This window comes from Furipterus horrens, unplaced genomic scaffold (genome assembly GCF_987537825.1).
Source record: "Furipterus horrens unplaced genomic scaffold, mFurHor1.1.pri manual_scaffold_12, whole genome shotgun sequence".
In the NCBI taxonomy this organism is placed as follows: domain Eukaryota; kingdom Metazoa; phylum Chordata; class Mammalia; order Chiroptera; family Furipteridae; genus Furipterus; species Furipterus horrens.
Genome location: NW_028327182.1, coordinates 77,988,181 through 78,010,708, shown reverse-complemented (window position 1 = coordinate 78,010,708; position 22,528 = coordinate 77,988,181). Strand labels below are relative to the sequence as shown.

The following is a 22,528-nucleotide window of genomic DNA, read 5'->3' as shown; positions in this document are numbered from 1 at the left end:
AAAAAAAAAAAAAAAAGATTTTAATTCATTTTTAGAGAGAGGGGAAGGGAGGGAAAAAAGTGAGGGAAAAAAATATCGATGTGAGAGAGAAACATCGATTGGCTGTCTCCTGCATGCACCCAAACTAGGGACCAAACCCACAACACAGGCACATGCCCTAAGTAGGAATCGAACTGGTGACCTTTTGCTTTGCAGGACAGTACCCAAACGACTGAGCCACACCGGTCATGGTAGCATTGGTATGCTTTCGTTAGGCCTGATACATCCTTTCTAAAAATTCAGAAAGATCTTTGTTTGATGTTTGATGAATGGCCTGTATCACATTCAGGCTCTTTTATTTAGGCTCCCCTTTCTTAAGCCCTTCCAATGTGCAACTTTTGTAATGTTCTAGACACTGCTATTCAGGTCCCAGTTGGGCTCTGTCAAGTGAATTGCTCTAGCTCAGTTGGGGGTCCCATTGAGATTTTCTTTATGCAAGCAATGAGCCTCCCCATTAGCCTTATTTGTAACTAACATACTTTCATCTGTCATTAGCAGGATGTTAAGGAGAGACTGTATGTCTGCCCAGTTTGGATCATGAGTGGCAAAAATCAGGTGATAAATCTGCCATTTTTGCAGGATCTATGTGAGGGGTTTGGAATGTTTCTAATTCAATAAACCTGAAGTGGAAAATGGAGTGTTTTGGCCCAATAGTAGCCAGCAGGCTGGACTTCCTGGTTTATTCCACCTATAGGGTATTGCCTCAAAGAGAATTGTCCTGCTCTGGATAGGGATGCTCTCTGTCCAAATTGTGTGCCCTGTTGGGTCTTCAAGGGTGCCATCCTTCCTTCATCATACAGAGGCAGGGTTGTCACCCCTCTGGGCCCTATTTCAGGGGTACCTAGCAGCAAGGGTGGTGGTGGGGGAAATATTCTTGCTGCTAATCCTCAGTTCCCCAGTTCAGGGCATTAGGGAGACTTATCTTTTCATATTCAGTTTCTTCCTGTGTCTTACCATCAAGGAGGGGATTTGAAGCCAATTCCCTTCCATGCATGATTAGGTTGTTCCCTTTCTTTGCCAAACTCTTATTGTGTAAAGACATAAATGTGTGGACATAAGGGATTTTGTCCCGTTTCCCCGACCATTGGCAGAACAATTCCAACGAATGATAGTGTAGTAATTTAGGAGACCAGTTAGGGGCCATTCTTCCCCATGGTATAAAGTATACATGGGCCATGCAGTGTTACAATAGAAAACCAATTCCTTCTTTGTCATTGGATCAATCTGCTAAAATTTGGCCCAGTAGGCTCCCTTCAGGAGTTGAAACAGAACAGCCTCGATGGCATGAAAGTACAAACCCAAAACCGTAACCATAGAAAGACCCCAGGCGAAGTGGGGATATATGAACCAAACTTGGATCCGTGATCCGTCTGTCCAAATGAGCACTCACAAGCAAGTCCTGGCATCTTATCTCCTGCCAACCAATACCACACGTGCTCCTGACAAGACCCAAATGGCACAAAGCCCAAGTGGCATGAAGTCCAAGTGGCACAAAGCCCAAGCCACAGGGATAGCCCACCAATCAGTACCACAAATGGTCCTAACCAGACCTAAGTGGCACAAAGCCCGTGCAGCAGGGATACAGGATCTCCAGCATGCATGCTCTTTCAGCTTATCCAGTCCTAACGTCCATCTGCTCCCCCAAAACGTGTTTTCCTTCACCAGCTAAGCATTTCAGGCAGCTGATGCCTTGAGGAGTGCAGGCAAATTCCCCAAGAAAAGCTCTCAGCAGCTGCTGGGAAGTCCCCACAGTCTGCTCCTGGGGTCAGCCTGCCACGGGCAGCTGGGATCCCAGCCTGGGCCCTGTTGGACCTACTGAGGTCCATGCCGTCCCATCTGGGGTTGCCCCAAACTGTAATCAAAATGCAGATTTGGTTGCCCACCATGACAAAAGCCAAACTCTTGAGACAGGTGCTGGTGAAAAAGGAAAGAGATTTATTCAGGCACTGTTACCTAGGAGGATGGTGGCCTCCCATCTCAAAGACCATCTCAAGCCCTTCCTGCTCAAGCCCAAGGTTCTTATAGGGATCGAGAAGAGGGAGCTTTTTTTCTTTTTAATTATCTTGCTAGCTTTTGGCATACTTGGGCCCTGTCTGTTCATCTTTCTAGCTTTCAGTGCACTCAGGTCCTGTCCCATCATCTTTGCAGCCTTTGGTGTGCTTGGGCCCTGTCCATTCATCTTTCTGTCTCTTGACGCACTCAGTGTAAGAACCTCCCTGTGCCGTTTGGCTGATGGGGGAGACTCCTCAGCACTCTGACTGTCTCCAGTAACAGTATCTCACTGTGGTTTTGATTTGCACTTCCTTAATGACTATTGGTGCTAAGCATCTTTTCATGCGTTAATTGGTCATTTGTATGTCCTTGGAAGAAATGTCTATTCAAATCCTTGGTCCATTTTTTCAGCTGGGTTATTTATCTTTTTATAACTGAGTTCTTTATAAATTCTGGATAAAAGTCCCTTATCGGTTATATGATGATGGAAATATTTTTTCTCATTCCATGGGTCATCTTTCTTAATGGTGTCCTTTAAAGATCAAAAGGTTTAACTTTTTAATTAAATCCAACTTATCAATCTGCTGTTTTGTTACCTGTGCTCACACACACATTCTTGTACACTCAACTTCCTGAGCTGTTTTCTCAAGAAGGGTATAGGGTATGATTTGCTCCCAGAAATCTCCCCTCCCCTGACTTCTGCCATGGGGGCATCCTTCTCCTCCATATTGGCATAGATACAGGGAGAGGGGTGGGCTGAGTCAAGGAAGCCTGGTCTGGGTTGGGCAAGGGGTATGATGAAGGGGAGGCTCCATCCATATGCGCACCTTCTCCAGGTTCCAAGATCACAGCTCTGTGGAAGCAGAGAGGGGCGGGAGATCCCACATCACAGAAACATCTGTGCATCCTCATGACCTCACCTAAGAAATGAAGGGAGCACATTAGACAATCCAGAGCAGGGGTTCATAACTTGGGTTCCACAAGCCCCTGAACTCATATGCACAATGTTGGATGTATGTATTTTGGGAGGGTGGGAGCGCATAGCATAATCATCATCAAATTTTCAAAAGGATGTGTGCTAAGCAAGAAAGATGCAGAATTGCCAACCTATGGGGGCCTCATAGTTTCTAAAGGAGTTCTATTATAGCCTACCTTCTTGCTGCTAAGGAGGGCACTGCCCCAGAGTTGCTTAGGGACCAGAGATCAGGAGTCAGCTGCTGTGTGTGTGGCCTCAACCCCATTGGGCTGTCAGAGCTCCACCCTGTGAGCAGCCTCTGGCCTGTGGCCTTCAGGAAAGGACCCAGGACTGGCTGGTCCAGGTGAGCAGACAAGCTCCCAAGGGCACTTGAGGGGCTGCCTTGGTCAACCAGGAAGCCACTCTGCGGATGTGAGGCAAGGAGGCAGGAGGGCCAACACTTGGTGGAAGCTCCCCTTTCGGTAGGCCCATGCATGGCTGGGCTGCAGAAAACACAGGGCAGGAAGGCGCTGGGACAGGCAAGCGGGCCTGCGGCCTTGCTCCCATCTGCATAGCATCAGTGGGGCAGGAGGGGTGGGGGTTCTCGAGAAGGGCCAAGGAGGAAATGAGAATAAACACAAGTGAGCTAGAGGGAAGGGGCGGGGGGCTGCAGCCTCAGCCCCTTGGCAGCCCATGAAGGGAAGTGACACAATGAGGAATGTGTTTCCCTCTGCCCGTCCCCCGCATGGGGGTGGAATACAGAGTCCTGAGAATGGCCAGACCCCAACAGGGGCCAGGGGGCACATGCTGGAACAGCATCGGATGGGGTGGGGGGGCTGTGAGGGGGTGTGTCTGGGCAGCAAAAGAGGGTGACAGGCAGGAAGGGCAGCCCTGGGCAGGCGGGTCATGTATCCCGTCCTCCGCAGGGGCGTTCCAGGGTCTGCACACTCACACGTCCCGGCGCGTGGCCAGCACTGGGGCACCTCCCAGCACAGCTGGGTATGGAAGCCACCCCTCTAGGAAGCTGGTCCCTTCTGGTGGCTTTCCCTTTTTTCCCAAGGGGTCTCTGGGCTATGGAGGCCGGCAGAGTCCTCAGTGTGAGAAGGAGCCCAGGTGTGAGGCCCCCTGGCCATGGGCAGGGTTGAGCAGGACGCTTCATTCCTTTCTCTCCCTCCCTCTCTGGGTGTTTACATCCCCAACTGGGACCGTCACTGCGAAAACAGGCCCCCTGATGGGATGGTACCTCCCCATCCTGGACACCCATTTCCTCTCCTTTCAGCAGGGAGCCGGCTCAGTTAACCCCCTACTGACCATAGTCTAGAGGTTTCCCTGCGGCTTTGGAGCCCCCTGCTCAGTCTGGACTGGGGGGTGGCAGGGGGCTCCACTGCCTTCCATCCTGTCTGTGGCCTGCTGGAGCTCAGCCCTGCGTGGTACTTTCCTTGCCACCTTCTCCCAGTGCTGTGAGCTCCTAGGGGACCCTGGGGAGAGACAGGCACAGGACTGTGAGCCACCGTCTGTCCTGAGGGGCCAGGCCAGGTGATTTACAGCCCTGCCCTGGAGCCCATCACCCTGAGACCAGGTCAGCAGCATCCTTGCGGTCATTGGCCCACTGCCTGATCCATTTCCTCACTAGTCAAATGGAGAGATTCACAGGATAGCCATAAAAATACCTCCCAACAGCCAGGCTAAAGAAGATTTTACCTTTGTAGAGCAATTTACAAAAGACTGTAACACCCATTTGAAATGATACTTACAGCCGCCCCATGAGATACTCAGGGCAGCTCAGAGGTGGAACCAAGGCCTCCTGACTCCGAGTCCAGTGCTCACCCGAGGCCCTTTCATCCCCTCTCTTGGTACCTAGTAAACCTTGTGTCTAATAACCTCTGTCTGAGGGGCAGGGTCCTTCATCCAACTTCCCAGCCAGTGCTAAGGAGAGCCAGGATTTGGAAAGAAACTGAGTCTCAACTCTTGGGGCAACAGGGAGGCTGCCAGGACCCAGGGGTGTATGCAGCCCCCCCCCCCCCCAGTGGGAGAGGTGTGAGGGCCTCCCCACTTTCCTCCCACAGGGACCTGAGGAATAATGTCATCAGCACGGTGCAGCCCGGTGCCTTCCTGGGCCTGGGGGAGCTGAAGCGCTTGTGAGTGGCATGTCCTGTCCCCCGAAACCTCCCCCCCCCTTATCCCAGGAGAGGGTCCCATGGATTCCAGTAGCAGCCACCCATCCTGCTCACTCCGATGATCTCGGTCCCTTCTTCTCACCCATCATAGCTGCCCCCCTCCCCACACAGCATATTGTCTGGGGGCATAAATTTCAAACCCCAACCCCATCTCCTTTTTCACTCCGCTTCCCACACAAGCCCCAGCCACACTGGTGTGTCCCTCATGAACTGATCTGCGTGCTACCACGTGGCCGACTTGCTGTGGTTGTGTGTGTGTCTTTCCAGAGATCTCTCCAACAACCGGATTGGCTGCCTCACCTCTGAGACCTTCCAAGGCCTCCCCAAGCTTCTCCGACTGTGAGTGAGGGGAGAGGGGAGGCTCACCCCAAAGAAGGGTTTGGGAGGAGGAAGGTAGCCCCAAGCCCTTACAGGTCTCTGCATGCTCTTCACTCCCCCCACCCCCTCTGGTGCCAGGAGACCCTAAGATCCGTCTTACTGCTCCCTGACCCCTGCAGAAACATATCTGGAAACATCTTCTCCAGTCTGCAACCCGGGGTCTTTGATGAGCTGCCAGCCCTTAGGCTTCTGTGAGTATCTTTCCCCAGCCCAAGAACCCAGACCGCTGCTTTGTTCCTCTGCCCAGGAGGGAGACGCCTAGGCACTGCGACCAGTGGCCAGCCTTGTGACAATGGCTGAAACTCCACCATATGTGCCTTCCCTTGACTGCTGGGCTGGTGCACACATACTCAAGTTTGCCCTCTCCAGCCTCAGTCCCGTCCTAGGGCTCCACCCCACTCTATGAGCCCACAGTCCTTTGCTCAACTCCATAGCCCTTCTACCCGCTCTGCAGGGACTTGGGCACCGAGTTCCTGACTTGCGACTGCCACCTTCGCTGGCTGCCATCCTGGGCCCGGAATCGCTCCCTGCAGTTGTCTGAGCACACGCTCTGTGCCTACCCCAGTGCCCTACGCGCCCAGGCCCTGGGCAGCCTCCAGGAGACCCAGCTGCGCTGTGGTGAGCGAATCCTCACCCTGCACACCCACCAGGGGCCTCTCCTGCCCCTCGGGCCCCAGACTCCCTTCTGAAGGGCCTGGCTGCCTCCTGGCTCCCTCTGCCTGAAGTGTTCCTGGGTGGCAGGCCGCTCTCTGGGTGTCCTTTTCCTAAGGTCCCACTGGGGCTCACCTTCCACCATCTTCTAAGCTTTCTTTGGGGTTGCTGCTTTATTTTTTCATCTGGAGTGACACGTGTACTCTGGAAAGGAGCACTTTTACTCATTTGTCCAAAATCCTCCTGCTCCTCTCCTGTGCTCCTCTCTCTGGAGCACTCTCCCGTCCCCTCTTCCTTCCCTAGGCCCCAGACGGAGGCAGCCTGGTGCTGCCCCTCCTGGGCTCTCCCACATCAGTACAGGTGCACACATGGCACGCTCAGGCATGCTGCCTGTGTCTCCTCCCACAGAGGGGGCCCTGGAGCTGCACACACACCACCTCATCCCCTCCCTGCGCCAAGTGGTGTTCCAGGGTGACCGCCTGCCCTTCCAGTGCTCCGCCAGCTACCTGGGCAATGACACCCGCATCCACTGGTACCACAACCGGGCCCCCGTGGAGGGCGATGAGCAGGCGGGCATCCTCCTGGCCGAGAGCCTCATCCACGACTGCACCTTCATCACCAGGTACAGGCCCCGCTTCCCCCTCTCAGCCAGGGCAGGGGTGGCCGAAGCACCGACTTCCCACCCCCCAAAAGGAGCTGTGCCCAGCGAATTCCTGAGATAAGCCATCAGTGGACGAGTGTGCATGTGTGTGTGTGTGCTTATAAAAGTCCAGACTAAATCAGTGATCTAGGTAAGCAATAGAAATTAAATGCCTGATAGAAAAAAGGTTTTATCTGATATTTCTTTAGCGCTTTTACAATATATACTTACCTATGTTATCAGAATTAATCTCTCCAATTGACTTGTAAGAGAGTATTATCTCCATGATAAAGATGGGAAAAGTGAAGCTCAGAAAAACATTATCTTGAGGCCAATCAGAATTAAGGGAGTATGCACTTGTATCCCTCAATCAATTAAAGAATAAAGAACCTGAAGCTCATCCTGCACACTTGGGGCAGAGTGCCTGTGGGTGGCCAGGCCAGGGGAACTTAGGGGAGTGGCGCCCCCAGTGCCTCACCAAGCCAGCCCTGCCCGCCCCCTGCCCTGCAGTGAGCTGACCCTGTCTCACATCGGTGTGGGGGCCTCCGGCGAATGGGAGTGCTCCGTGTCCACGGTCCAGGGCAACGCCAGCAAGAAGGTGGAGATCGTGGTGCTTGAGACCTCCGCCTCCTACTGCCCTGCCGAACGCGTTGCCAACAACCGAGGGGACTTCAGGTTCGGTGTGCCTGCTGCCCCAGACACCCAACCACCTTCCCGACCCAGCCTCCCACTCCACCCCACCCCCAACTCCTGGATCTGAGACCACAGGTGACCAGGGTCTCCCCAACCACTCTAAAATGGAGAAAACACTTCCTCTTGTTTAGGCCCCAAGACTGTTGTATTTAGAGGCCTCATCTTTTTGTGCACAATCATCATCTGATTATATTACATTACATTAATAGCTTATAAAACTCTCCCGCACAAATATCACATTTAATATCCCATGGCCCTCTCAGTTAGGAAGGAGGTGTGATTCTCCCCATTGTACAGCAGAGATTACTGAGGCCCAGAAAGAATAAGTGACTTTAACTTGGGACTCAGAGTCTAGCCCCTATAGCACCAGTGACAGCACTAACAGTACAAATACAGTTATAAAGAAGGAACCCCTCGAAGGCAGCCCCAAACTCCTATTCTGGATCATGCCCTCAAGGGGTCTGACATCACAGTTCATGGGCAGGGGAGGGCCCCGGGTCATCAGCAACTCCTGTCTCTTCCCCCAGGTGGCCTCGAACTCTAGCTGGCATCACAGCCTACCAATCCTGTCTGCAGTATCCCTTTACCTCGGTGCCCCTGAGTGGGGGTGCCCCTGGCACCCGGGCTTCCCGCCGTTGTGACCGAGCTGGCCGCTGGGAGCCAGGGGACTACTCTCACTGTCTGTACACCAACGACATTACCCGGGTGCTCTACACCTTCGTGCTGGTGAGGCCAGGACGGGGTGGGGCTACCCCATCAGCTCTGGTGCCAGGGAGTGGGGCAGGGAGAAGCCTCACAGCTGCTCCTCTGCTCCTTGGGTGTGCACCGCGAGGAGCTCTGGCTCTTCTCCGGCTTCCCTTCTTCCAGGGGATTCAGGTCCTCAAGGCCAGGCTCAGGAAGTGCGGGCCACCCCAAGCATCTTCATCCCCTAACACAGTAAGGGCAGCCTTAAGGGGAAATCAAGGACAGCATGAGTCATCCCATTATCCTTGGGCCAGTGGCGCTAGGAGTAGGTTGCCTTGAGTTGTGATGAGCTCACTCCTTACCCATGCCTCCTTTTCTTTTTCTTTTTTAAAAGATTTTATTTACTTTTAGAGAGAAGGGAAGGGAGGGAGAAAAAGAGTGAGAGAAACATTAATGAAAGATAGAAACATCAATCAGTTGCCTCTCGCAGGCACCCCAACCAGGGACCAAACCCACAACCCAGGCATGTGCCCTGACCCAGAATCAAACTGGTGACCTTTCACTTTGGGCGACAACACCCAACCAACTGAGCCACACCAGTCAGGGCTGCATGCCTCTTGTCTTGATTAGACCCAGCTGGTGGGCCAGACCCTCTCCCCAGGCACTGCACCCTAAACATTCCCACTAGGGGCAGTTCGGGGGAAGAAGGAAAAAGACTGGACTATCCCGTCTTTCCCTAACCCTCCCAGATGCCCATTAATGCCTCCAACGCGCTGACCCTGGCCCACCAGCTGCGAGTGTACACGGCCGAGGCTGCCAGCTTCTCGGACATGATGGACGTAGTCTATGTGGCTCAAATGATCCAGAAATTTTTGGGTTATGTCGACCAGATCAAAGAGGTGAGATTCAACCAGGCCTTTGGGGCCCCTGGAAATCTTCTGTTCCCCATTTGCTCAAGCCTTTCACACCCAGCCCCTGGGTCGCAAACCCCACTTCTGCCTCACTGACTCCCTGCCCTCCCCCGACAGCTGGTGGAGGTGATGGTGGACATGGCCAGCAACCTGATGCTGGTGGACGAGCACCTGCTGTGGCTGGCCCAGCGTGAGGACAAGGCCTGCAGCGGCATTGTGGGCGCCCTGGAGCGCATCGGGGGGGCCGCCTTGAGCCCCCACGCCCAGCACATCTCTGTGGTAATGTGGGGCAGCTGGGAGGGGACTTAGTCATCCAGAAGGAAAACGCTTCTCTCTCAGGCAGCAAGTCCTCCAACTGTGCATGGGCCACGAACACCTCAAGTGACTTGATTCCTAGTCGGGTGGAATTAAATCCTCAGTAGTCAAGGGGCAGTACAAAGAGAGGGAGGCCAGTGACACTGGAGAAGTTACACACAACATTATGGCGGGGAACCAAACAGTAGGGGGATAGCGCTGCGATCATGGAGTGTGGAGTACAGCGATGGAGACTTCCATGGCCGAAGGTGGGTTGTGAACCAATTAACATGACAGAGCACCTTCTACACGCAAGATACTGTGCTGGTCCCTTCCGGAAACATAGGAGGTTAGACATGGACCATGCTCTGCAGCTTAGCTGGGGAAGCAGAACTAGTCCATTTAAGAGGGGAGCAAGGTACAAGGCGGGGCATGAATGAGTGGGAGGAAGAGCTTTAGGAGGAAGAAGGCACCATGGCCGGGGATGGGGAGACTCCGTGGCCGACATAAGACTGACCAGGCCTGAAGAAGACAGTGAGGGATAAAGAGTACAGGGACACGGCCTGAGCTGATCTTCAGTGAGGGGCAGTGCAGTCTCAGGCAAGAGGGCCACCATGACTCAAAGTGGCAGGTGACAAGTTCCCTATCCCTAGAACTCGAGGAATGTGGCATTGGAGGCCTACCTCATCAAGCCAAACAGCTATGTGGGCCTGACCTGCACAGCCTTCCAGAGGAGGGAGGCAAGCGGGCCTGGCACCCGGCCCGCAGGCCTTGGCCAGAACCCTTCTCCTGAGACGGAGCCCCTGGCTGATCAGCAGCTCCGCTTCCGCTGTACCACCGGGAGGCCCAACATTTCTCTGTCATCCTTCCATATCAAGGTGGGCACTGGGGTAGGGAGGACGGCAAGAGGGGAGGTGCTGACAGGCAGGTGCCTGGTGGAGGTGGATGATATGAGAGGAGGCAGGACCCAGAAAATGAGGTAGGGGAGGTGGGAGGAAGGGCTGGGAAAGATCAGAGTCCCAGGGCATCCAGGTGTCTCTGAGGAACTTGTCTGTCCCCCCCAGAACAGCGTGGCCCTGGCCTCCATCCAGCTGCCGCCCAGTCTGTTCTCGTCCCTTCCGGCTGCCCTGCCACCCCCAGCACCCCCAGACTGCACCCTGCAACTGCTCGTCTTCCGAAATGGCCGCCTTTTCCGCAGCCATGGCAACACCTCCCGCCCTGGCGCTGTGGGACCTGGCAAGAGGCGCGGTGTGGCCACCCCTGTCATCTATGCAGGAACAAGTAAGGGGCTGAAGTCCAGGTACCGCATGGGATCCCTCCTTCTGCTCTGTGCCTCTTCATCCTGCTCTTCCTTCACCCACAGCACCCCCTAACATCCTCGTGGAGGTGGCCCCTCACCTTTTCCAAGGAGGACAGGGGACACAGACATCCCATAAAGAAAGGGGTTATTGGAGAGAAGGTTCAGGAAGACACTGGATTTTATATGCAAGATTTGTCAGATTTCAAAAGGGCTCTAAGTGCAAACCCTTGACCCACTCACACCTTCTGATGTCCCACCTCTCCTTCTGCCCTTCTGAATCCTCTCTTCACCTGGGCGTTGCTTCCTCAGCATTACTTTCTACCTTCTTGTCCCTGACCCCAGCCCTAGAGTCATCTCTTTTAGGGCACGTCACTGTCCCCCTTTTGGCACTTAGAGTGGGCCAACTCCCAGTGCTCTTATTTTGAGTCATCCTGGTATCTCCTCAGACTGAGGACCTGGAGGGCAGGCCCACATCTGGCATCCAGCTATATCCACCAAACACACCTGGCCCAAGGGTGTCCCATGCCTGCTCATTGGCTGCTTAATTCCACCCAGCCAGCCTCCCGTGGCCTTGCCCATGCCTGTGCAGACTCCCCTTCCTCCGCAGATGGCTGTGGCGTGGGAAACCTGACGGAGCCAGTGGCCATTTCACTGCGGCACTGGGCTGAGGGGGCCGAACCTGTGGCAGCTTGGTGGAGCCAGGAGGGGCCAGGCGGGGCTGGGGGCTGGAGTTCCGAAGGCTGCCAGCTCCGCTCCAGCCACCCCAATGTCAGCTCTCTGCACTGCCAGCACCTGGGCAATGTGGCCGTGCTCATGGTGAGTGGTAAGACTGGATGGTGAGAGGACAGGCGGGGGCAGGGTTCTCTGATCACCTGAGGCCACAGAGAAATAAAGGACAGCAGCCTTGTCAGGCCTCAGAACTGTCAGGCTCAAGGAAATGTCCCTCTGGTCTTGCCCACACTTTCCATCTTTCAGGAGACAGGGAGGTCCCGCTTCGGAATGAGAGAGCAGGACCTGGAACTGCCCGGCCTGGTCTCCTGAGACCCAGCCTGCACTCTCTGAGATTCAGATTATTAAAGTAGAAAAAAGGAATCTGACAACATTTCTCCTTTCTGGTCACTCTCCTTATTCACCCCTATCTAGCTCCCCTCCCTCACCACATTCACACCCCACTTTCCCAGATCCTGAGCAGCCATGCAGCTGTATTAGACAGACTTCCTCCTCATTAAAGTCCCCAGAAAGGTAGGCAGTAGATTATTAATGCTACACAGGCCAACTTTCTAAGACTGGATGTCACAGCAGTTACATCTCTGCCAATCCAGGTGGACTACGCTGAGGACCAAAGCTGACAGGGCTTAGGAAGAGGAACACTGGCCAGGGGGGGACTGGCCCTGGCAGGACTCTATGGGATGGCCTCTACTCCTGGCTTCCTAGTAAACACTTCCTCTTCCCTACTCTTTCCAGGAGCTGAGTGCCTTTCCCAGGGAGGTGGGGGGCTCAGGGGTAGGGCTGCATCCAGTCGTGTACCCCTGCACAGCCCTGCTGCTGCTCTGCCTCTTCTCCACCATCATCACCTACATCCTCAACCACAGGTGAGGGCTCTTGCAGGAAGGGTGTGGAAGGAAGGCTGGGGCGGGGATGGTCTCACTAAGTACTGGCAAGTAAGTGTTCCTTTCCCAGATGGGTCTGTGTAACTTTGCCAGGCTCTTGCCCAGCATTTTATTTGAAGTTTTTGGGGTTGGAAAGCACATTTTGTGGGTTAAGGCCTTCCTGCCCTGGGGCCTCTATCACATTCACACACATGCATGCACACAGATATCTGCCACCCTCTCTTTGACCCTCCCAATGGCCTTGAGACCCCATGGGCCTGACTTTGGGCTGGCTGGCCCATTTATTACTGTTTCTGGGGCAGCTCCATCCATGTGTCCCGGAAGAGCTGGCACATGCTGCTGAACCTGTGCTTCCACATGGCCATGACCTCTGCCGTCTTTGCAGGAGGCATCACACTCACCAACTACCAGATGGTCTGCCAGGCAGTAAGAGGAGAAGGGGCTGGAGTGGTGGTTGGGGAGCTCCAAGATTAGTGATGGCTGCCTAGGCAGTAGGGAGGTGTGGGGGAAGATGGAAGGGGCTCGCACTAATAGGCCCCAGCTTCATTGTTCTGTGTCCAGTCTTACTTGTAGGGGGAGGGGAGTGTGAGAGTAGAAGGTGGTAAGAAGCAGAGAAACTAGGAGGTGGGACTTCAAAGTGGGGACTTGCAATGGAAGAGAGGTTGGGGACCAACCAGGTAGCAAAGCAATAACAAGGTCATGGAGTCACCAGAGTTGGGGGAAAACCTGGAGTGGAAGAAGAGAGGGTAACAGCAGGGACAGAACTTGGGGGAGGATCTGGGTGGAGCTGGGGCCTGGGAATACGGGGTGGGGGGAGTGGGAGCACACTGTGGGGCTGAGGCTCTGGCATGGCGCCAGTGGTAGCAGCCCAGTCCCCCTGATCTAGTAGCAGTCCCTGCCTCAGCGCCTTGATCCCGCAGGTGGGCATCACTCTGCACTACTCTTCACTGTCCACACTGCTCTGGATGGGTGTGAAGGCCCGCGTTCTCCACAAGGAGCTCACCTGGAGGGCGCCCCCTCCACAGGAAGGGGACTCTGCCCCACCCGCTCCCCATCCCATGCTCCGGTACATGCTTCCAGATGTCAGCTTCGCAGCGGGGAAAGGCTCAGAGGGTGGTTACACCACAGTCAACTGTCTCAGGGTGGGTGCAGGGTGGGTCCAAGGTCCTGGGAAACCACTCTCCAAAGACAAGCGACAAGGCTGTGCCAGGCTGCTGAGGGTCGTGTAGTGGGTGCATCCTTAGGGCTTTTAAGGCATGACCAGGCCAGGGAAGGAAGTGACCACAACAGTACCAGGGAAGGGCACTGAGCAGGGATCCCGGGAATCTGAGTGGCACCCTCTGACTTCTGCACTTAGGGTGAGAGAGAGCAAGCAATTTGGCCTATGACCCTTAGAAGAGTCTTGGCCAAGTCTCCTAGAGATCTACCAAGCCTGCTCTGTAGGGGCCTTGCATCCAGGCAAAAAAAAAAAAAAAAAATTCTGGCAATTTGAAGGAGAAAGGAAATGGGACAGAGACTCTGAGTCAAGGGTTCTGAGCACCTGGTTCTTCTCCCTTTTTCCCTATCTCTCTAACCCCCCGAAACCCATTCCTCTCCAGGTTCTATTTGATTGCCGGAGGGATCCCGCTCATTATCTGTGGCATCACAGCTGCTGTCAACATTCACAACTACCGGGACCACAGCCCCTAGTGAGCACGCTGCCTGCCTGCCTGCCCGCCTGCCCCAAACCTACCCACCCCAGCACCAGATGCCTTCTACTCCACTGGCAGGGGCACCCGCTGCCCCCCAACCCCACCAGTGAGCCCACCCAAGCCCGTGCATGCTAAGCCAGTCTCTGCCTGTCAACTCACTGTATCTGCTGTGTCCCCAACCACCAAGCCTATGGGCCCTGCCTCAGACTTGCGCCCCCTCCTCACCCACTGCCTGTGTTTCCCCTCAGCTGCTGGCTGGTGTGGCGTCCAAGCCTAGGAGCCTTCTACGTCCCCGTGGCTTTGATTCTGCTGATCACCTGGATCTATTTCCTGTGTGCAGGGCTGCGTTTGAGGGGTCCTCTGGCACAGAACTCAAAGGGGGGGACGAGCAGAGTCTCCCTGGACACAGGAGAGGAGCTGAGGGGTTCCACCAGGCTCAGGAGCAGCGGCCCTCTCCTGAGCGACTCAGGTTCCCTTCTGGCTACCGGGAGTGCGGGGGTGGTGACGCCTGGACCCTCAGAGGATATTGACGGCCTCTATTCCCCGGGAGTCCAGCTGGGGGCGCTGGTGACCACGCATTTCCTGTACCTGGCCATGTGGGCCTGTGGGGCTCTGGCGGTGTCCCAGCGCTGGCTGCCCCGGGTGGTGTGCAGCTGTCTGTACGGGGTGGCAGCCTCAGCCCTGGGCCTCTTCGTCTTCACGCACCACTGCGCCAGGCGCAGGGACGTTAGGGCCTCCTGGCGCGCCTGCTGCCCTCCTGCCTCGGCCTCGCGCGCCTCACCCCCAGCCGTGCCCACCGCAACCCCCGACGACGGGTCCCCGGTTTTCGGAGAGGGGCCCGCCTCCCTTAAGTCATCCCCGAGTGGTAGCAGCGGTGGCCACGCGCCGCCCCCAGGCCCCTGCAAGCTCACCAACCTGCAGCTGGCCCAGAGTCAGGTGTGCGAGGGGGGGGTGGTGGCCCGTGGGGAAGGGGACCCGGAGCCCGTGGGCTCCCGAGGGAGCCTCGCTCCTCGCCACCCCAACAACCTGCCCCACGGGCGCCGAGTGCACAAGAGTCGGGCGAAGGGGCACCGCACGGGGGAGGCGGGCAGCAAGAACAGGCTCAAGGCGCTGCGCGGGGGCACAGCGGCCGGGGCGCCCGAGCTACTGTCCAGCGAGAGCGGCAGCCTGCACAACAGCCCGTCCGACAGCTACCCGGGCAGCAGCCGCAACAGCCCCGGCGCCCGCCTGCAGCTGGAGGGCGAGCCCGCGCTCACGCCGTCCGAGGGCAGCGACACGAGCGCCGCGCCACTCCCGGAGGCGGGCCGGCCTGGCCAGCGCCGCAGCGCCAGTCGCGACAACCTCAAGGGCGCGCTGGAGAAGGAGAGCAAGCGCCGTTCCTACCCGCTCAACACGGCCAGTCTGAACGGCGCCCCCAAGGGCGGCAAGTACGACGACATCACCATGGCCTCTGGCGCCGAGGCGGCTGGTGGCGGCTGCATGAAGACGGGCCTCTGGAAGAGCGAGACCACCGTCTAGGGTGGGGCGGGTGACACTTTAGGTCGGGCTGGCCACACGGGCTTGTCATCCCGGCTTCTCGGGGGCCCTCAAAGACGTCTATCGGTACGTCAACAAGTTTGAGGTGCAAGTGCCCAGGGCTGGACCTGGGCTCACCAGCTTTAGTTCTGGAGGTTGGAGGCAAGAATAGGCAGAGGCCTGCCACTGCTAAGAGGGCCATCCTTCTGGGATAGCGACAGACAATCCCAGGATAATTTCTACCCCAGCCCAGGCTAGTTTGGGCAGTTTTCAGTGCCATGCACGGTAGGGGAGGTCCCGTCAGCCTGGAGTGATGAATAGTGGACAGGCACAGCCCAGTCCAGGCAAGCTCCTCCAGAGGTGCTCCCTGCACCCAGGCCACTCTACCTCACTGGTGGCCATCAGCCTCACTAGAAAAACACAGATGGGAACTTAAGAACATTGCTCTCTCACTGCCCTCTTCTGAAGTTAGCCATCTGTGCCCAGATTCTAGGGTCTCTCCCCAACCGAAGTTTTTGGCTAACTGGGGAGCCAGCCCAGCTGACGCTCCAGGTGACCAGAACCAACTGGAGGTGACATGGTGCTGCTTTTCAGATTAACTATTCAAGCAGAGAAGTGGGGCAGTGTGAAAGACAGCTTGGGAAATCAAAGCGGGGGCAGGTACACAATTAGGGAGGGATACCATTCCCACATGAGTGGCACACATACCGTACAGCAGGGCTCCAAGGTGGCTCCTGAAGACAAAGACAAAGCCCTACACCTAGAAATTGACTCTGCCTGGGGATAATTTGAGGGAAGTAGAGTAGTGCTTAGATTTGGGGCTGAAGTTAGTCATGCCCCAAACCTAGTCCTATAAACAATGCCCAGAAGAGGGGCTCCACCACAGGACTGTAAGAGGTGTTGGAAAAGCACTTTTTGTTCAATTATAAGACCCATGTCCCCAGTCATCCTCCCAACACCAAGGGACTAAAGGAAAGTACTTCTCTGCCTCCATGAGGCCACATGGAAGACCCATTCCAATCATTTGACCTCTAGCTCCCTGTTATGCGGAAGCCTCCAAAATATCAAACCAGCTTCCTGCTGCACAGAAGCCCAAGTCAAATCCTTCCAGTGGCGGTCACAGCCCCTGGGGCCTGAGCCTCCACTTTTAAACACCAGCACTCCTATTTTCCCCCCAACCTAAAAAGCAACCACCAGCCTTTTACTACAGGACCCAGTAAAAGTAGAAGGAACCTAGGGCCTTGTAAATAGCACCATGAAAACAAGGCCTGGTCCAGGTCCCCTCCCAGTCTCCAGGTCACCCCAGCCTGATCACCAAGGTGAAAGAAGACATAAGGGAGGAAAGGAAACCTACACGCTTTGGTATGGATCCTGTTATTTATGCTTGCTGCACAGACACTATTAGACAGGAAAAAGAAAAAAAAAAAAAAGCTTTGTATTATTCTTCCACATATGCTGGCTGCTGTTTACATACCCTGCCAATGCCTTAGCACTGGAGAGCTTTTTGCAATACGCTGGGGAAAGGGGAGGGAGGGGATGAAAAGTGCCAAAGAAAACATGTTTTTAAAAGCTCGGGTTTTATACAATAGAATGTTTTCTAGCAGATGCCTCTTGTTTTAATATATTAAAATTTTGCAAAGCCCTTTGAGCTATAACTTTAGTCCACCCACAATCCTTTTGTTATGAGGTAGAGGATCTCATGATACTATACACATTAACCCATCAATACCTAGGACAGGACACAGGGCCACGAGTTGCCCTATTCCTCTCCTCTGAGGGCTGCTAACTTTGGAAATGCCAACTGCTCCACACCACTTGGGAGGCCCCATCAGCCCTGCAGCATCAGCGCATCCAATTGAAACCAGGAGCAGGAGAGAGCCTGACCCTCTCCCAACAGTGTAAAAGGAAAGCCATCCCACAGAATGCTCTCTCCAATCCAGGTGTCCCTACATTCCTTCTGATCTCTACGACCTGGGCTCCAATTAGCTGCAGAGCCCTTCTTGGTTCCTTTAAACAAGAAAGACAACACATAAGGACTTGTACACACTTATTTCTCTGGATATGACAGCTTAATAAGTTGCTGTCAGAATGGGGCCAAGTGTTCCCTTCAACTCCCAAAGTGTATCAAGGAGGGTTAGTATTACTTGTGGCAGCTTGACTAGCAGCTTGGGCCCTTTGAAAGTCCCTCACTTCCTGAGGGGTACGCAAATACTGCTCTATTTCACTATCAGAAATGTTCTCATCTCCAGTGACCGTGGGGGCAGGGGGCGTGGGGCAGACCTGCTTTGGGGGCTTCAACATACAGGGTGGGAGGAGAAGGGCAGGACTAGCTGGTCGCTTCCTCTCAGGCAAATCTACGGAACTATTGCCCACTTCCTTTTTTCCTTGTCCTTGCCCCTGTCCTGGTCCCTGTAGCTCCTCCTGGGCCTCCACCTCTGCCGTTCCTTCTCGAAAGGCTTTGCGGATCAAAGTGTGGCGGTGCTGGAGCAGGTCACCAATGTGCTTCACCACAGACCGTTTGTCAAGTTTCAGAACTTGCAACCAGGCCAGCTGCCCAGCCATCCGCAGCAGCACAGCCAGCAGCTCCTGTAAGCGGGAGGAAGCTGGGTAGGGCAGGTCCACATTGGCCAGTTTACAAAATCGGGCCAGGGAACACGTCAGACGAGCTGAAGGCTGCAGCGACTGCCAAGCCAAGAAAGCGGCAGCAGTGATGACAGGCAAGGGATGCCGCCCGGTCACCAGCCATGTCTCATCTGCCAGCTCCACCAACTGCAGTGTTCGTGACAGCATCTTCTCTTTGTCTTCCACGTATTTGGCTGGCACAGATGGGGAGTCTTGAAACAGTTTGAAGCTGAAATAACCAAAACGAGGATCTTGTCTCAATGCCTATGGGGAGACTGCTCTTCCCAAGTGACGAAGAACAGTCTGCTCAAGATGGGCAAGCTGTTCTAGCCTCTTGGGAACATTCAAGCTTTCTGGGCAGCAAGTCTCATACAGGAACTGAGAAAAGATTGGGCGAGTCTTCTGCTTGTGAGATGAAGGGCAGGAGAATGCAGAAGGGAGCTAAAATTTGTTGAGCAACCCCCGTCAGCCTTTGAGTGCTTTACAAATGTTCTGTTGCCTTCTCTACACCCTGTTATGTGCATTTAGATTTGAAAACCTGCCCATAGTCATCCAGCTAGGAAGTGACCAAGCCTCAAACCCAAGACTATTTGATACTGATAGGCTTTCCTTTCTACTATATTTTTCAGAAAAAAGAAAAGAACACAGTTACTAAGAAGAAAGGCTTAGCTTCTAACTGCAGCTCTGTCATCTGCTAACATTATTTCATATCCTTTCAGCTGCATTCACAGTTGATCCCGCTGAGGCAGGGCTGTTGCATATAGCCACGCAGGCCACGCATGTGAGTGGCGGAACTCAGGAGCCCTGTGCCAAGGCTAATACCTGATTTCCTACATCATTAGGGTGCTGTGAGGGCAAAGAGTTTTGAAAATTATAGCATTCCAAAAATGTAAAATGGATTACCCTTATTAGTACAGGCACAAAAGAGGGAGAACAGATTTTTCTCCTCCATTCTTTTAGATGGATTTTAGTCAAAAAGAGACAGCCAAAGGTAAAAGGATTCCCATCTAAGGACCCATGCCATCCCCACATCTCCCACTAGACAGGTACCTGCTACAGTAGGTCTTCACCAGGTTTGTCAAGCACAGAGAAGGCACATCCAGCCCCAGAAGCTTCACTATCTGCATGTAGGTGCCAGAAAACATATCCAAATCTGCATACAACAGGCTGCAGATGGTTCCCATGGTTAGCGGCCAGTTATGCTGCCGGCAGGTGATTAAGACACAGCACCCAACCAACACCTCCTTCTTTTGCAGCCTGGCAGCACGGATGCCAGGGTGTTGGTATGCCTGTTGGTAGTAAGCAACTGCTGTGTCCTCAAACGTGGATGGCAACTGCAGAACTCGACAGAGGTCTCTCACTCGGCGGAGACCTAGGAAAACCCACAGCAAGAGTAAGAGGAGTCAAAAGAGATACTGTGCAGCTTCTAGCAATTTCTGCTAAACTTGCCTCTGATATGAGATGCACAATAATATAGTACCTTTCTACAATAACAGGAGTGACACCTAGTAAGGGTCATTCTAAAGGCTCAAAGAAATTTGTGAGAAGTAAGCACATTTCAGCCCCCCATTTTCAGGAGGCTAGTTTGATTCAGAGTCGAGGCAAATTGTGATCTGGACCCTTGAGCCTACATCACACATATCCCTGAGCAAACCCCAAACTTACACTGATTTGCTACCTCTCCTAGAACCATCCCCATCCTTTATTTCTAATCGCCACCCTCTTCTCTTCTACCTTACACGGTAATGCTGAAATGAGGAAAAGCAAGCACACAGGTAGGACCATCAGCAGAATTTTCTTTAAAGCCACTGTGTCGTAAAAGTTTGATTCTTACCTTGTTGCTGACTGCGACTAACTCGTTCATTTTCCCCTGTGCTTCGGGAATATGTTACTTCTAAAAGAAAGAAAAAAAAAAAAAAAAACTTTGGTGGGAGGGGGGCAACAAATAGCTTGTTTAGCCTTTATCCACCAGACCCCTGCGCTCCCACCACATAAAGCCAGGGAGTAGAATTCAAATCATTAGGTAACTGCTTGCTGTCTCACATAAGGTGCCCATCTACGCACATTAAAGGCCCATCTGGTTTCCTATGCCCACAAGCACTATCAAATACACAGACTGGGGAAGATCAGGACTGCACTGAAGTTCCAAGTGGTCCACATTTTTGTAAATTTCAGTATAAATTTGCACCCTCCCATACGTCCAATCTGGACAATTTTCTCGGCTGCAGATTTGAGGGCTGCACTGAAAGCAAACTGAAAAACAAAAACAAAAAATGTTTGCCAATTAGTACTAAAATTTACTTAGGGGCAATAACGTGTTGTATCCGTAAAAAGTTGACCCCCAATATTTCCACCACAACCAGACTGGGTAAATTAAGTGGAACTCTGTTTCTCTTTGTGTAATGTATTGAACACTCTTTATGCTTACTATACTTATCAGTTATTGTACTAGACGTTAGGAAAACACACGTGAACGGCAGTCCCTAACCTTCTGTAGCTCGCTCGTTCACTTTAGGTCGTTTTCGCCCGTACTTAGGTGTGCACGTGACAAGGAGTGGGCGGGAGATAAGAGGACTCTGATTTCAGTCCGTCCGCTGCCCCAGACCCTACCCACAGCCCAGGAAAGGACGGCACAGGTACCTCGGAGGTTGCCCTCGTCGCTGAAAGTGGTAGTAAGAACTCCCTCGGTGACCACGCAGCCGCAGTCAGAGCACACAAGCTGGCTCTGCGAATAGTGCGAGTCTTCCACGAGGTCAGTGGAGCCGCAGTCGGGGCAGCAGCCTCCGCCCGGCATCTCACCGCCTGCCCAGGGCCGCGTAAGCTTCCTACCCAACGCCTCCAACAGCAACGGTGAGGAAGCGGGAACTAAGAGGGGACCCTTTTAAAGGCCGCACCTTTCTCTTCCGGCCAGCGCGACCGCGGTATGGGTACCTCTCTCCGCTCTGTGACGGTACGCCACTTCCGGCCCGTTCCTTTGAGGACTCGGGTGAAACCGTACGCTAGGAGAGGAGATTCCTGGTCTGCACGATGTCTTTGGGTTCCCAGGTATTTGTTGGTGGTTTGAAGTGGGTCAGACTGGGGGTTGAATTTTGGTGAATATTCTGCCTACATGGATCCACATAATAGACAAGAAATGCTTGCTGTCCCCAAACAACTCATCTTTCTAAGATGCTGGGAGAATCTGAGATTCTCTATTTCTTATTGGTAACGAATGTTGATTTTGGCCACAGAACAAAGTATGTCCCTAAAAGGGAGAGTAGTGTAGTGAGAGAGTGGGAAACTGTGCTTTACTTTCTAGAGCGGCTTCCCCAAGCAAGTTATTGCCCCTCTTTGCAGTCTGTTTTTCTCAGCTGTAGAATGAGGGAGTGGAATTAAAATCCAGAGTGGCAAACTTAAATGCTTTCAGAAGCTAGACAACCAATGTCTCAGGGAATTGGAGTGGAAGCACACATGGAGTTGTGTGGCCTTTGGCAAAGTGAAGGGTTCAAGCAGATGTTGATATTTTTAAAAGCTTGAGCTTTAAAATGCTCCAAGGTTCTGGCTCCAAAGTTCCTAGATTAGTATAGTACAGATCAGTGGTTTTCAGCCTTTCTCATCTCATGGCACACGTAAATTAATGTAAAATTATGTAGCACACCAGGAGATATATTTTTGGCTGATGCAACAAAAAGATAGGTATACTTTTGATTCATTCACACTGGATGACTATTGTGTTGGCTGTTGTCATTTTTTTATTTGACAATCTAAGGGAAAAGAGGTCAGTGGCACTGACTAAATAATCAGGTATTGCATGTTTTAAAAATTCTTGTGACACACTGGTTGAAAATTGCTAGTATAGTTCAAAGAATCTTAAGCAAAACTGATGCTGATACTAAAGCCAAGCTTAGAACTTAAAATTTATGCCATGTTAGAGATAGATGATTCCTAGAGACTTTTCTGGGTGATCAGGGGTCTCCACTCGCTCACCCTTGCCCCTTGCTCTCTCCTTTGCCCTCTTCTCCACTTCCCTTTTTCCTCTCTCTCCTTCTTTCCCTTTTCCCTTCTTCCCCTCTTCCTTTTCCCCTTGTTCTGATGGACCCCCATGTTGGTCCAGGACTTTTCCTCTTACCTCTAATCCTTTTCTTTCCCTCCTTTCCTTCGATTAAAAAAAAAAAAAAAGTATGCCATGTTTGAGTATAAACCAAAAGTCATCAAAAGAGTGTATTTTCATATAAGTAAATCTACATTGCACTGTAACAATATCTTAATGCTTGGAAGTTTTAGAATCAGTTGTATCTGAAAATAAGAAAGTTGAGTTAAATGACAAGCACAGCCGGAGGCCTGTCCTAATGACTCCAAGAAAGCAGATGGGAGTCATGATAGCAGCTGTGGAGAAT

At 53.3% G+C, this 22,528-nt stretch overlaps 2 protein-coding genes across 3 annotated transcripts in view; one reads left to right on the top strand and one right to left on the bottom strand.

The window, feature by feature from the left end:
* The window catches only part of ADGRA2 (adhesion G protein-coupled receptor A2), a 37,012-nt gene extending 19,820 nt beyond the window's left edge, over window positions 1–17,192 (top strand). Inside the window, exons 3-19 of one of the 2 annotated variants that reach the window (XM_090257971.1) lie at window positions 5,053–5,124; window positions 5,431–5,502; window positions 5,661–5,732; window positions 5,996–6,159; window positions 6,601–6,814; window positions 7,343–7,507; window positions 8,053–8,251; window positions 8,959–9,108; window positions 9,238–9,399; window positions 10,068–10,292; window positions 10,479–10,695; window positions 11,322–11,530; window positions 12,179–12,306; window positions 12,627–12,750; window positions 13,245–13,390; window positions 13,923–14,012; window positions 14,264–17,192. In XM_090257971.1, coding sequence (XP_090114097.1) covers window positions 5,053–5,124; window positions 5,431–5,502; window positions 5,661–5,732; window positions 5,996–6,159; window positions 6,601–6,814; window positions 7,343–7,507; window positions 8,053–8,251; window positions 8,959–9,108; window positions 9,238–9,399; window positions 10,068–10,292; window positions 10,479–10,695; window positions 11,322–11,530; window positions 12,179–12,306; window positions 12,627–12,750; window positions 13,245–13,390; window positions 13,923–14,012; window positions 14,264–15,533 — 3,679 coding nt within the window. In that variant the 3' untranslated portion in view covers window positions 15,534–17,192. The remainder of the gene's footprint in view (window positions 1–5,052; window positions 5,125–5,430; window positions 5,503–5,660; window positions 5,733–5,995; window positions 6,160–6,600; window positions 6,815–7,342; window positions 7,508–8,052; window positions 8,252–8,958; window positions 9,109–9,237; window positions 9,400–10,067; window positions 10,293–10,478; window positions 10,696–11,321; window positions 11,531–12,178; window positions 12,307–12,626; window positions 12,751–13,244; window positions 13,391–13,922; window positions 14,013–14,263) is intronic. The other variant, XM_090257972.1, reaches the window with a different exon arrangement.
* BRF2 (BRF2 general transcription factor IIIB subunit) lies at window positions 16,947–21,055 on the bottom strand. The gene is made up of 4 exons (XM_090257973.1): window positions 20,793–21,055; window positions 19,987–20,046; window positions 19,203–19,524; window positions 16,947–18,381 (listed from the first exon to the last, which is right to left on the bottom strand). Exons 1-4 carry the CDS (start codon window positions 20,944–20,946, stop codon window positions 17,655–17,657), a joined length of 1,263 nt encoding a protein of 420 aa, XP_090114099.1. The 5' UTR covers window positions 20,947–21,055; the 3' UTR covers window positions 16,947–17,654.
* Window positions 21,056–22,528: the final 1,473 nt, after the last annotated feature.